This window comes from Nannobrachium achirus (genome assembly GCF_963921795.1).
Source record: "Nannobrachium achirus genome assembly, chromosome: 3".
Lineage (NCBI taxonomy): Eukaryota > Metazoa > Chordata > Actinopteri > Myctophiformes > Myctophidae > Nannobrachium > Nannobrachium achirus.
Window position 1 is genome coordinate 41,637,849 of NC_137812.1, and position 13,182 is coordinate 41,651,030.

At 39.3% G+C, this 13,182-nt stretch overlaps 1 protein-coding gene across 1 annotated transcript; it reads left to right on the forward strand.

Annotated features, from left to right (window-relative positions):
• The first annotated feature begins 461 nt into the window (after positions 1–461).
• acer2 (alkaline ceramidase 2) lies at positions 462–13,040 on the forward strand. The gene is made up of 6 exons (XM_080721225.1): positions 462–880; positions 1,311–1,425; positions 3,079–3,220; positions 4,013–4,150; positions 9,095–9,232; positions 9,840–13,040. Exons 1-6 carry the CDS (start codon positions 773–775, stop codon positions 10,024–10,026), a joined length of 828 nt encoding a protein of 275 aa, XP_080577351.1. The 5' UTR covers positions 462–772; the 3' UTR covers positions 10,027–13,040.
• The last annotated feature ends 142 nt before the right edge of the window (positions 13,041–13,182 follow it).

Below are 13,182 nucleotides of genomic sequence, written 5' to 3' on the forward strand. Positions count from 1 at the left end.
TGATATATTGGGCGCGCGCGACACAGTCGTACGAGGCCGAGCAGTACAAATCACTACGGGAACATGTCTCCATTCAGACATATCTCCATTCCGACAGTGACTTCTTATTGTCGGAGTGGCGACACTCCCATGGGCCTAAGGTTTAGGACTTGAGCTCTTTGTACTTTACTTGTATTGCCAAAAAATAAATTAGACTTTTTCCCGGGACCCCAAACTAGTAAAAATAGCAGATCTTCACTACTTGTATTTAAACATTTGTTATCTAATTTATGTATTAAATTTCTTAAATTTGTATTTGATTTCTGTGGGCCCCGACCATAGACTGGCCCCGACCCACTGTTTTGGAACCGGTGTTTTAACACCACAAGTGCGCCTGCGCAGGCGACAAAGAGGGTGCCAGCAGCGGCCAGCAGGCAGGATGCAGGATCACACAACGAGCGACTGACTGACTCACTGTCCCGGTGGCCCTGCTCTCAGTGCTGGCTGTCACACTGGCTTGAGCTTCACGACCACCGGCTAATGGATTATGGCAGTGGCAGTGGTCTGCAATGCAACGGTGTTCGCCATGCTATCGCATCGTCAGATGATTTACAAAAGGCATCGCGTCTGAAGACATCGCGTGAAATCTTCTCCTCCTCCAAGGCGTCTCTGAAAAAAACACGCCAGTGTTGTTCTTCCTCCATGTAACGGTGACTGTGTCTTCTGGTTGGTGGTGTCCAGTTCACACTGTCTGTCACACCGCAGCACGCACAGAAGAACATCTAGTCCAGACATGTCTAACGTTATTTTTTGGGACCAGTTGCAGGCTGGTAGCTCCGAGGTGGACTGGTGCGAAGGCAATTACCTCATCTACCCCAGCATCGCTGAGTTTTACAACACGGTTTGTGGTGGTGTTCACTGTTATGTTTTAATTTTTATGTCTTTACCCCCTGAAATACGTTTTTGTTTGTGTTGTTTTTGCACAACGCTCTTTTGTTTTGCTGTCACAAATATGTTGCTAAAATTTTAACTTAATGGCTGTTCTTCTTATGTGGTTATAAACTGAATGTATGCTTTCTTAATGCTATTTCTATTATTTCATTTTAATTTTGAACTTGGAGAAGGTCGTTTTTAAGCTAGACTGATGTGTCTCCGGGACTGAGGATGCGATTTAATAGCTAATTTTTGGGTTGTTTTCAGGTCTTCCTAGAAGACCTGAAGAGAAGACAGTGGCATTAGTTATTGCACTTTTGGCAAGCATATCATTTGCTTGTTCAACTCCACTGTAAGATTTTGGCTCATATTTCTTTCTCTTTTATTTATCATTTCAGATCAGCAACATTTTGTTTTTTATTTTACCACCTATATTAATGTGCTTGTTCCGCCAATATGCAACACATTTCAACAGTGGGATATATCTAATATGGATCCTACTAGTTGTGGTTGGTAAGTTGCTTTGCTTATGGTCTTTATGTAACCATATTTCCTTATGTGCTGCTTTTTATTTATTTATTTTATACCTGAACGTGATTCTGTTTTGATACAACTTTGCAAATGTTCATTCTATTAGGCTGTTACTGTAAATGTTGTCATGGGAAGATTTCCTACAAACCAGACTATTTTCTAGATTTTTGTTTGACACATTTAGGCTACTTTCTTGAATCCTAGTGTTACTTTATGTCAGTGGCCTAGGAGTCCTAGCGTGTGATGGCAGTGTTTTGTCCATCTCAATGATATAGAAAACAGACCACTTGCCCTGTCAGCAAAGATAAGGAAACTGTCATGAGACAACTCCCACAACCTCTGTTCCTGAGAGTTGACCTTAATGGGAAGTCAAGTCAGATAATGTAAAGAATTGGCTTATCTAACACAATGCTGACATTCTTAAGGAAATTAACTGACAGTTAATTCCGGCTTATTGTACAAAGCTTATTTCGATAGTCCGACGGTTAGGTACCGTCAGACTAATGGGACGCCGGAACAACTGTACATTGTCAATCAATTCTTGGTTGTGTAATTTGAATTGATGATTGATTTATACACTCATTTGAGAGAGTGGTCACATATCAAAACCTGGGCACATCATCCATTCAAACAGCTACAGAGTTAAACACTCCAGCATTGATACAGAAATATGTATTTGGGCTACTGCCAAACAGCTGCTAATACAGAATAAAGTCTTTGGCCTTTACACAGTGTTGTCCTCAGTTGGCTGTCCACATTTTCAAACATCTAGCACTGCCACTGAACCAGAAATGTGTGCTCTTTATAATGGGTTAATGGCCTGAATTGCACCATTAAAAGAGGCAGACATGTTTTATGTGCAAGGTTCATTGACAGACTGTAGCTGTTGGGACATGAATATAATAAAGCCATGTAGGGTCACATTCTTTCCCTCACTAGAGTCTCTGGAACTAGGATGACCTCTGACTAGAGTAGGACACTAGTTGTATGTTCTTGTATGAAAATTGTGGCTGTTTACCCAAGCCCACCCAGGCGGCCACAGCACAGGCCTTCATATTCTTCACCTGGGCTGTCAGATAGCTACCATTATGTTCTGTATTGTTCTTTTATTTTAGCTCTTTTTTAAATCACATATTTCAAGTTTGACTGCCTGAAAGTGTGCTGAAAGGTTGTCATGACTTGAGGCAGAAATTCCCATTGATGAGAACTATGGCAATCCTGCCTACCTCCTATGAAAACAGATAGGCCGATAAAATGGAAGGTCAGTTGGACCGTGATAACTAAAAACTAGGAAGAACAGTAACGATGACATTCTGCGTACAATTTAAAAATATTAATTTATGCCCCTGCATGTGCAGTGATAAGTGCAGCTATGATTTTGTGAACATTATGAAACCCCATTATGCGTGCGCACACACACGCACGCACGTCGCACGCACGCACGCATAATGGAGTTTCATAATGTTCACAAAATCATGTGCTTGAGAAGACGTTTTTGTCACAAGGGAAACTTCTAAACACAGTTCTCCTAATCAGATCAAGACTCTTTGTCTTTGAATATTTATTACATTGAAATTAAGTTTGTTTAGCATCCTTATTGTATGTTTTGTAATATTGTGTTTGCTCTTTCCCTAGGTATTGGTTCTACATATTTTCATGCTACGCTCAGCTTTCTTGGTCAGATGCTGGATGAGTTGGCCATCCTGTGGGTACTTATGTGTGCCATTGGCATGTGGTTCCCCAAGAGATACCTACCCAGGATGTTCAGGAAGGATCGGTAAGTTACAAAACATGGTACAACAAAAGGATTGCTTTTGCAGTCTTGCACATTAATGTCTTCTAGTAAAGCTAATTACATGTACTAAAATATCAATTCTCAATGAAAGGCTAAAGTGCAAATTAACTAGGAGGTGAAGATCTTGTGATGTTTCATGAAATAATGCACTTTACTTTTTCAGAACAAACAAAAGATGCCACTGTTGTTCATAACTTTAACATATTCCATTGCAGTTAAATCAATTTCATGATGAAACAAACTTCTCCTTTGTATATTTTGCTAAGAAATATTTCCTTCAAACACTGAGTTAAGTTAGTCTGAGTTTACTGTTGGTCTGTTGGTTTCTAATGTTATGTGTCCACTGGTATGGCTGTCCAGTTTAATTATAGGTCTGGTCCAGATAGCTGACACCAGTAAAAGCCACATCACATGTTTTGACTTCTCTATTCCTTTGTCATAAAGCCAGTATGCCTGTACCCTCACCTCAAGCCGTCCTCCCAAGTTCAATATTGTTAATTTCATTCTTATATATACAGTAAAGTATAACAGTATATCTATCAAAATCATAACTTTCAACCTGGCGTCCTTACTTTGGGCAAATCGCCATGTGAATGTATGTGAATATAGGCTTGTGCACCGTGTGTGAGATTGTAGATTAGCGATTTTGGTTTTACACCATCATAAGACTAAGTATAAAATAGGGCTGAAGTTGTTAAATGCATTATCTTCATTCATCGAATTTTACATTTGTACATCAAAACACTGTAACTTACGTTGCTTTTCCAAATCCAGGTCACGGTTCAAAGTGGTCATTGCCATCTTGTCAGGGATCACCACTGGGTTGGCCTTTGTTAAACCAGTCATCAACTCATTGTCACTGATGACCCTGGGCATCCCTTGCACTGCACTGCTCATTACTGAGCTCAAAAGGTTAGTATATTGAGTCTGTTATCTTAACCCATTTAGACCTGAGGCCTGTTCTAAAAACGCCTTCTAATCCTGACCTAAGTTTTCTGAAAAACTTCAAATATTTATTCATAATGTACAAAAAACATCCCAAAAATGGGTTCCCTCCTTGAAAGGTAAAACCCCTAAAAGGGGTTCCCATCATTGGAAGCATAGAAAACAAGTAACAAGCTCACCCAATGTCAAAGTGTCCCTGAGCAATACAACTAACCCCTCAAGCCATCTGAGCAGCCATCAGCTCGATGACGCTGTAAATGTTTCCTGCAGGAAAAAGGCTTGGCCAGGTGGTAAGCCGGGGGGGACTCTGGCGAGTCGCTGGTCGACCGTTGCGACGGTCGCATGAGCCGACTCGGCGCCGTTACCGAGTTATGTGCCGTTATGGCCCCCCGACTTTCGGCACCTCCGCGCGATCCAAGTGAACACAGCGAAGCGCTCCCTACCTCCTTGCCCACCACTGGCCCCCACCGTTGTGCTTAGGTTCCTTGGGAAATGCCAGGTCGCCTCTGGCGCGTGCGCTTTTCACACGTGCCGACACATTTTAATTCATTCATTCATTCGATTAAATTAATTCCCTTCATTTTGATTGATTCTTATTTTTGCCCTCAACATAGGAGGAGCATTTGCTTAAACAAACACAAACGCAAAAGTATAGTTTGTTTTGCATGTTTAGGAGGACTTTTGCATAATTTTCACCAGACTCTCGGCCGGGTGCTACAGATATTAGACCGGGTGGCCGTGGCCCGCCTGGCCAATAAAGCCCTGAAAGATTTGTACCATATATAATGTATGTTATGTTTATTGAGTCAATACAATGTGAAAGTTATGTGTCTGTTTGTGCAAACAGTATTCCTTCTTATTAGGCAATTGTCAGGGTTCTGTGATACAGAGCACTAACAATTACTCAAGACCAGAGTCTAGGCATGCGGAACTTTTGACCTATTGTACTCTCACTGCCAGGGCATACCTCTGTCCTTTTAGGATTTTTTTAAACTTGTTATGTGAAAGAATGAGTCATTCATGTTTTTTGTGTGTATGTGAGTGTATGTGCACATACGGACATACACAGCATGTGTGTTGCCATCCTTCCGAGTGTGCTTATTGTTTCTCTAATGCTCATGACGTCCTGTGTTACGGCAACTTGTTTTTTCCGTTTACCAGAATTCCCACATCCCTGATTCACCACTTTCAACTTTGTAGCCCTCATTTGGCCATTGTTCAAACCTGCATGTAATTCTTGACATAACTTGCGATGGCAGTCATCTTTATTAGCTGCTTGTTTTTGTTCTGCTAAGTGGGCTTGAGTTCCTGTTGCCCTGGCTGATGATGGACTCCTGCCCATAGACTGGGTTTTGCTGCTAGTATTTACAGAGGGAAGGCTGCAGGGTCACTGGCCTTTGCTCATCTATACTATAATTTAGCGAATGTCTGAGTGTCTGTCTGAGTGAGTGTCTGTCTGTCTCAGCGTTTCTCCTCGGTGGCTGGAGCAATTGATCTGAAATCGCATCACCATCAGCATATGAACACACCTGACATAACTGTGAAGCCCGTTTGTCACTTTCACGAATCGTATGCTGTATAATAGCATTTTTATGGTGTATCTATATCTATTTAGCCTACAGTACCTTTTGTGTCCACACCATGTTAAGGGAGGGGCGCTGTTGTTCAGGCCATGCACAATCACACACAAACCCACACACACACACACACACACACACACGGGGGGGGGGAGTGTGTGTGTGCAGGCGGGCGGGCGGGCGGGGGGGGGGGGGGGGGGGGGGTTCTGGCCCTGTTACAGATGTTGTCCAAAATCATGCAGATCGGTACACAGTATCTCTGTAGCCGTTAAATGGAACGGGTATTTACATTGATGCTCACATCCCATAATCCACACACTGCACATCATTTCGGAGCTCATATCTTTGAACGGGTAAGGGCTAGTACCACTAATGACTTGACAGACATTTCTGCAGTCCATTACAATGAGCACATTGCCTGAGCCAAGTCGGATTCTGCTACTAAGGTTTTGAGCATAATCTAAAATAAAGTAAAATTATGTTAGTTTGAAATTATAGTGTACATTTAAGATGATTAAACCTTCCCTAATACACACACACATTTGTTTAAAATAATGTCTCACCTGGCAAGTCCTTATACAGGTAAAAGTCTGTCTCTGCTGAAGGTTATCGGATTAGGCCCTCTACTGTCAACAGTATGAGCCTACAGTATTAGAAACCTAATATCAGGCCTATCATCCCTCTTTCCCTCATAGTATCAATTCTCACAGTTAAGGATCGTCCTGCATTTGATTTTCAATAGTGAATTACAGTATACAGTATATAGCTGCCTATTTGGACAGTAGTGGCTCAGTACTGGGAATCAGAAGTTTCCCGGTTCGATCTTGACACCACCTGGTATCATATTGAAGTGTACTTGAGCCAGACTGAACCCCTAAATGATACCGGGGTGCTGTTCATTAGCTGCCCACTGCTCCTAACAGGACAGGTTAAATACAGAGAACAAATGTGTACTTGGCAAAGCTTGCCCTTTATGAACCTCCATAAGAATTACAGACCTCCCATTAATCTGTGTGCTGCATCTGGCATTGCTTCCCTGAGGTTACAGTGCATCTTCCTTTTCATTCCCTGGTGTGAAAGAATCTTCACCACTACACTGCTCCACCCCGGATAGACTTGGCTGGCCTTTCATTATGTTACAGTATCTCTACCTCAAATGGTTTACTCTCCACTATCTCTGCGGGGAGTAACCCCAGTGCCATTTCCTATATAGCCTTCTGTACTCCTATGCTTAAATAACATGCATGATCAGTGCCTTCCCACACTCTTATATATCCATCCAGAAAAGAATGACTTGAAGTTCATCATAAAATATTTCCCAGGCAAAAATGATACAGTTTGTAAAATCACATTGTTTTACCCAATCAGTTATTTAATCTAGCATTTCAAATGGCAGAAATTCTTTGTTCTTTCCCTGTTAACATGGCCTTTGTAAAGTGACACCTAACATGCTAATGTTGTTATATACTCTGCTAGTTCTTGTCCTTCCTCAAAGACGTATTATTCATACTTCGTGGCTCTATTTTTGTATTTCCTCTTGCTGATTGTGTTGTGGCAGAATGTGCTATTTTTCCCTGGGTATATTTAGCCAGATACAGACAGCTTGTTACCACACACTAATTGACTTGTTCCACTTAACCTTGCAAGCTGTGCTGTACATGGGTTCATTCCAGTTATCTCACAACCTAGGAACGTTTTCATCAAACATCATGTGTTAAATTAATGTAATCAATTTGTTTGTCACACAATGCTATACTAGTTCTATAGTCTACTCTATAGGGTCAGTAGAGTAAACAATGGTTTTCCTCCACGTCCTTATCACCTTGTGATACAGTACACATAGTTGACTCTGATCTCAGCTGCATGTCTCTGACTGGTATGCCTGAGGACAAGACTAAGAATAGATGATCAACACTTTGGATTAGCACATGTCACTCTTGGTGGAGGGAGGGACCACTATATCTGCAGTATTCTTTATCAGAATGCTTGAGTGAATTTGGTTAGAGATGATTGTTAATCACTACTCACATGGCTTCCATTAGAAAGTATTGCCCTGTATGCTCTAAATCAGAGAGATCTCTTTATTTGCAGACTCTTGTTTCATTCTGAAAAACTCATAAACAACAAAAAACAGGTATGCAAAAACATAATCATAAAACAATCGACCAATGTCTCCACATGGATGACTTGTATTGCGTAATATTAAAATTAGGATCTGACAGTTTCATAATAATCGCATTTTGAGAGAAAACAACTACATTCTGTCGACAATTACATCAGATTTCTCAATATAGCCTGGAATGTGTTGAATCTTTTACTATACCACCTGGGTTTTTTACAGCTGTAGCTTAATCGGTAGAGAGGCCATCACATTTTGTTTGACTCGTTTCTAGTGTTTAATGTGTTACTTGTTGGGTAAATCTGTATATTTCCATCTTTAGTCGATGCTTCGTATCCATCCATATGAGCAAAATCACCTTTGTTTTGAGAACACAGTTCTCAAAAGATTCCCTTATAGGATTTCAACACAAAAACCTGGGGGGATAGCGGCAGTGACATTATGGTCTATAAAGGTCTACCTTTTCTCCTTTTATTTTTCACCTAAAGTCATCAAAGACAACCTGAAACTCATGCATGCTCGCCTTTTGAAACTTGGCCCACAAAGGGGCAGTATAAAGAGAAGTGTAATAATAGAATACATCGATCGTAACATGGTCTGAACACATGTTAGCACAGCACTCACCCTGACTAGAGAGTTTAGGCCCTTATCCCCCTTTGGTACCATTTTAAGAAAAGTGCGGGTTTCACTTTTAAAATAATAGTAAATCCGGAGTGGCTTATTGTCGGTATCAGCCGGTAACATTCAATAGTCTGAGAGCTCTACCGACTGAGCTACCCAGACACAAATGGCACAAATACTGTAGTTGCTGAAGAAGATAGTTAATGCAAGAGTGAAACAAAGGCTTATGGGACCACAGAACAGATGTTTACACTCATGAACATTTTTAAGCAAATCTATATATGAACTCCACACTCTAAAGTAAAAAAATAACCATCTCATATGTTTCATAACAACCATCTGATATGTTTCATAACATCTGTTTACATGCATGGCTGCTATTACATGTAGCTCTGCTGTTCGTTACTCATCTTGCTGATGGCAATGCAAGTCTTACTTACTTACTGTTTTTGTTTTTGATGATAATAATACTGTGTATGAAAGTGTGAGTGACAGATTGACAGTATGTCAGCCTGACTAGTGGCCATTCACTGATTAAGGCTTCTCTGCACAGCCATATGCATGCATTTGTAAGTATTGTGTTTGTGTTTGCAGGTGTGAGAATCCACGTGTCTTCAAACTGGGACTGGTCTCAGGGATTTGGTGGGCTCTGGCACTTCTCTGCTGGATCAGCGATAGGATTTTCTGTGAAATGTGGTCCTCTGTCAACTTTCCTTACTTACATTGTGCTTGGTAGGTTGGAGGCAACTAAACAAAACAATACATTGTGTTTTATATCACTGATTAATTGTCGTTCATCTATACAAATGTATACAAATACATTTATTATTATTATTATGTACATCTGTGAAAGGTATTAAACGATAAGTACATTTATTTCTGCAGTTAGGCTGCACACACACCAAAGTACCTATGAGAGTGGAATCCCCATTCCGCCAATGCATTTCAATGAGAAAGGTGCGGTTTCATGCCAGTAGAGGATTTCTGCAAAAAAAAACAAAAAAAAAACGCTCCATTCTCATTGAAATGCATGGGTGGAATGGGGAATCCACTCTCATAGGTACTTTGGTGTGTGTGCATCCTTAGGCATGTTCTGCTATTAATCTTACACTGCATATTTACTACCCTGCACCAGAAAATACCTTTAGGTATTATTGGCCTAAGCCATTTCCCAGGTACTCTTAAGCCTAATTCATTCTACGGTAATTTATCACCAAAAATAACCTACTATACTACTATATACTATTACTACTTTTAGTTGAAGATCTGTCATTTTCTATGAGAGAAACTGTCAAGTATAAATGATGTTTTTATTCGTATTTATTCTCTTCCTCTGAAGGCACATCCTCATCTGCCTGGCTTCCTACTTGGGTTGTGTGTGCTTTGCATACTTTGACGTGGCGACCGAGGCACCGGAGCGAGGACCTGTCATCATGTTCTGGCCTAATGAGAAATGGGCCTTTATCGGCGTACCCTACATTACCTTACTCTGTGTCCACAAGAAGTCTGCTATCAAGGTGACTTAATTTTGGGTTATGCCTATTATTATGCCAGTTAGACTCTAGAATGTATCACAAGGATGCATCCTAAAATCAACTGCAGACTAGTAACATTATGTCTGTAAGTTGGTCTGAGTCGGCCTTGAGATAGATCATGACAGTAAATCACCCTTTGGCCTACAATAAGCCATTCCCTTTCCCTACTTGGCTGCAGTTTTGTTACACTATTCTATCAGAGCACAACAGACGTACCAAGTGACACAATATCAAAACCAGGAAACCTGCCACATCTTTTTTATTTACAGGCACACCAAATGAATTCTCATGCTGTGTGCTCAGTTTATACAGCAGTTACGTATGGATTTAGGTGTTCCACAGATAATGGAGGGAAAACATACCGGTTTTCCAAAGTTTCATGCTAACTTTTTACTTCAAAACACCTTCTTATACAGTGTTATATAGTGATCTATAAGCATCTTATAGATGCTTTCTTGTTATTGTGATGTGTGCATTTAAACACTGGAGACACTAACTGTGATTATTGCATTATGCGTCAAACTTCCAAAGCCTTATTGCTTAACCAGTCTCACAGTGCTATAGTAATTTGTCAGCAAGCTGCTATGTAAATGATTTATACAGTATTGTAGTAGTCTTCTAAGGGCATATTCACACTGTCCTAAAAAATAAACAGCACCACTTTTTTTACATTTAAATCTGATAAATGACCAAAAGCAACTGCATACCACAAAAGGCTTTAAAAGGTGCTGGTCAGTGTGCATATTTTGGCAGAGCGAAGCATCTTCAAAAGTTGAGAGCTATATGACGTGGGCTGCTTTTTGTCAGCTAACCAATCATGATAAATTGTCTCGAGATTACCGACTAAAGTCTTTCTTTAAAATGAGCAGACGGAGCTCCTGAATGAGGTTGTGATATGTCCCGTACCTTACCCGCTGTCAAGGGGTGGAGGACGTGTCTTTGATTTTCAGAAGAAAAAGCGTTGTTGGCAGTGTTTTTTAGGTTTTCTCTTCTTGAGCACACCCAGAAGGCAATTAATGAAGGCTTAAATCCTTATGTATTTTGAGTACATAAGCCCTTTATACATTGCCCAAAATATAAACAATAGGCTTCTTCTTGAAGTTGTGCCATGTTTGATCTCCTGCATGCCAGTGTGACAATTAAGGATATTATTTTTTATAAATGTCTTGTATATACAAATCTGTACATATTTAACATTTTCTCATGATCTAACTTTCATTTTCAAAAGGAAATGTTGTATTATGCAAACATGTCATCTGTGTTATTGTCTGGAATGTACAGGTACCTTTTAACAAGAGTAGCCAAAACAATTAGGCGAACAGAATGTGAACAGAAAGTTATTTACATGGAATGCATTGGTCGTATATACTTTTTTTGTATCAATATAGCCTATGTGATACTGAGTGCAATATAATTGAGTTCTCAAGGAAGATAATGGGACATAATAATAATGTAAGATTGTTTTCAACTCAAAACATTAACTCTAATTGGGACAAAGATTGTCTCAAAGATTTTACAGTTTTAGGCTAAAAAGAAGTACTACAGAAATAATGTTGAACTATTTAGTCTACATCCATGAAATACTAAATAATACTAAATAATTGGTGAAATCCTAGCTTAAATATTAAAAAATAAATAAAGAAAAGGAACATTTCAGCAGCAATACTTCCAAGATTCTTTTGATACATTTTGATCTAGTATTTTAGTCTGTATATTTTCCTCCATATAGTAAATATGTTAACTTGTGCAAAAAGCCTTAATCAACAGGGATGATGAATTGTATCGGTAAATGAAGGAGCATTGTGTGATATATCGATAAATTATCTACATGGAATTTTCGTTATGATTATTACCCAGCCCTAGTATATGGTGTACAACTATGGGAAGGATTGGATGTTAAGACCCAACCACCAGCATTTAAATAATCAGTGTTAATTATTTAGTTTCTTTTCACTGTACAATCATGTCGAATTTGAAAAGGAACATTGAAGGATCTCTGTATCAGAACAGAACCCTTTGACAAAACAATATAGGATTTACCTTCTTTTTTCCCCCCCACAACATTTTTCACAAAGACTGCAGGAAGCTTTTTTCTAAAGTAATCCTACTGCTGGGGGTGGATGAAATAATCCCCTATTCTCATTTTAAACGCTTTCTGACAACTCGCACCTCAAATTGAATACACATGGAAGTTTATGGGACACAATTTGTTTTGTAATTAATAGAAGTATTTTATTTAGCCAATTAAGCATTTTCTCAATCAAAGCACAACCAAAATGTAAACAATGAATTATGGTGGTGTTGATATATTTGCAATTTCAACTGTTCTGATATATTTTTTGCTGCCTTTTTTGACAATCTCAAGGAAGTGGTTGTATTGACCAAGAATACTTCTGTTGTATTGCAGGTCAACTAGAATTTGTATTGATAACCCACCTATTCAGAGTGATGTATTCCTGTGATTCAAAAGCATATGCAACATATGAAATGGCAAGTTATGCATTTGTGATAAGTGATGATGATTGTCTAGTCTAGCTGCACTATCACAATATACAGTATGTGCTATCATGTGATACATAACACTGACCGTTGCAGGTCAAGACTGTCCATTTGTTATATGATAGCTAACTGGAAAGCCTCTGTTCCAGCAATTAAGAAATGCAGTATGGTGTTTTTTCTTTGGAATAGCAGTCACTGGATAGGCTGTTCATATAATAAAGACATGAATATTTCTAAACATATATTTATATCACCACATTTCATAATTACCAATTAGTATAACAATTATTGACTGAACAGGGTGCCACATTCTTTTTTTTCATGAATAGTGTAGCATGATAAGAGTTAGCTGTCTGTTCTATAGATGTACAGTATTCTCTGTCTATACTAGTAGTTGTAGTAAAGACAAGTTGCACATAAATATTTATTTTCATAATTTATCCAATTTTGTTGACAGATATTTGTAAGTAGTTACCATAATGTTAGCATTCTATTTTATGCAATAAACAGACAATTCTTGTACTTGTGGTGTTGTTTTGCTTGTCATGTTTTACCCACCAGAGGGCATACTTATGGCACACATGGGTTTCACTTCAAGCTACCATGGAGGTACACCACATTGAAAGCTGCCACCAGTTTACAGGAAAC

Bases quoted from the DNA above. Each gene is read 5' to 3' on its own strand.
- acer2 (XM_080721225.1), top strand. From the start codon at position 773: ATGTCTAACGTTATTTTTTGGGACCAGTTGCAGGCTGGTAGCTCCGAG. The intron at 3,221-4,012 runs GTAAGTTACAAA...TTCCAAATCCAG, and splicing joins AGGATGTTCAGGAAGGATCG to GTCACGGTTCAAAGTGGTCA. The intron at 9,233-9,839 runs GTAGGTTGGAGG...CTTCCTCTGAAG, and splicing joins CCTTACTTACATTGTGCTTG to GCACATCCTCATCTGCCTGG.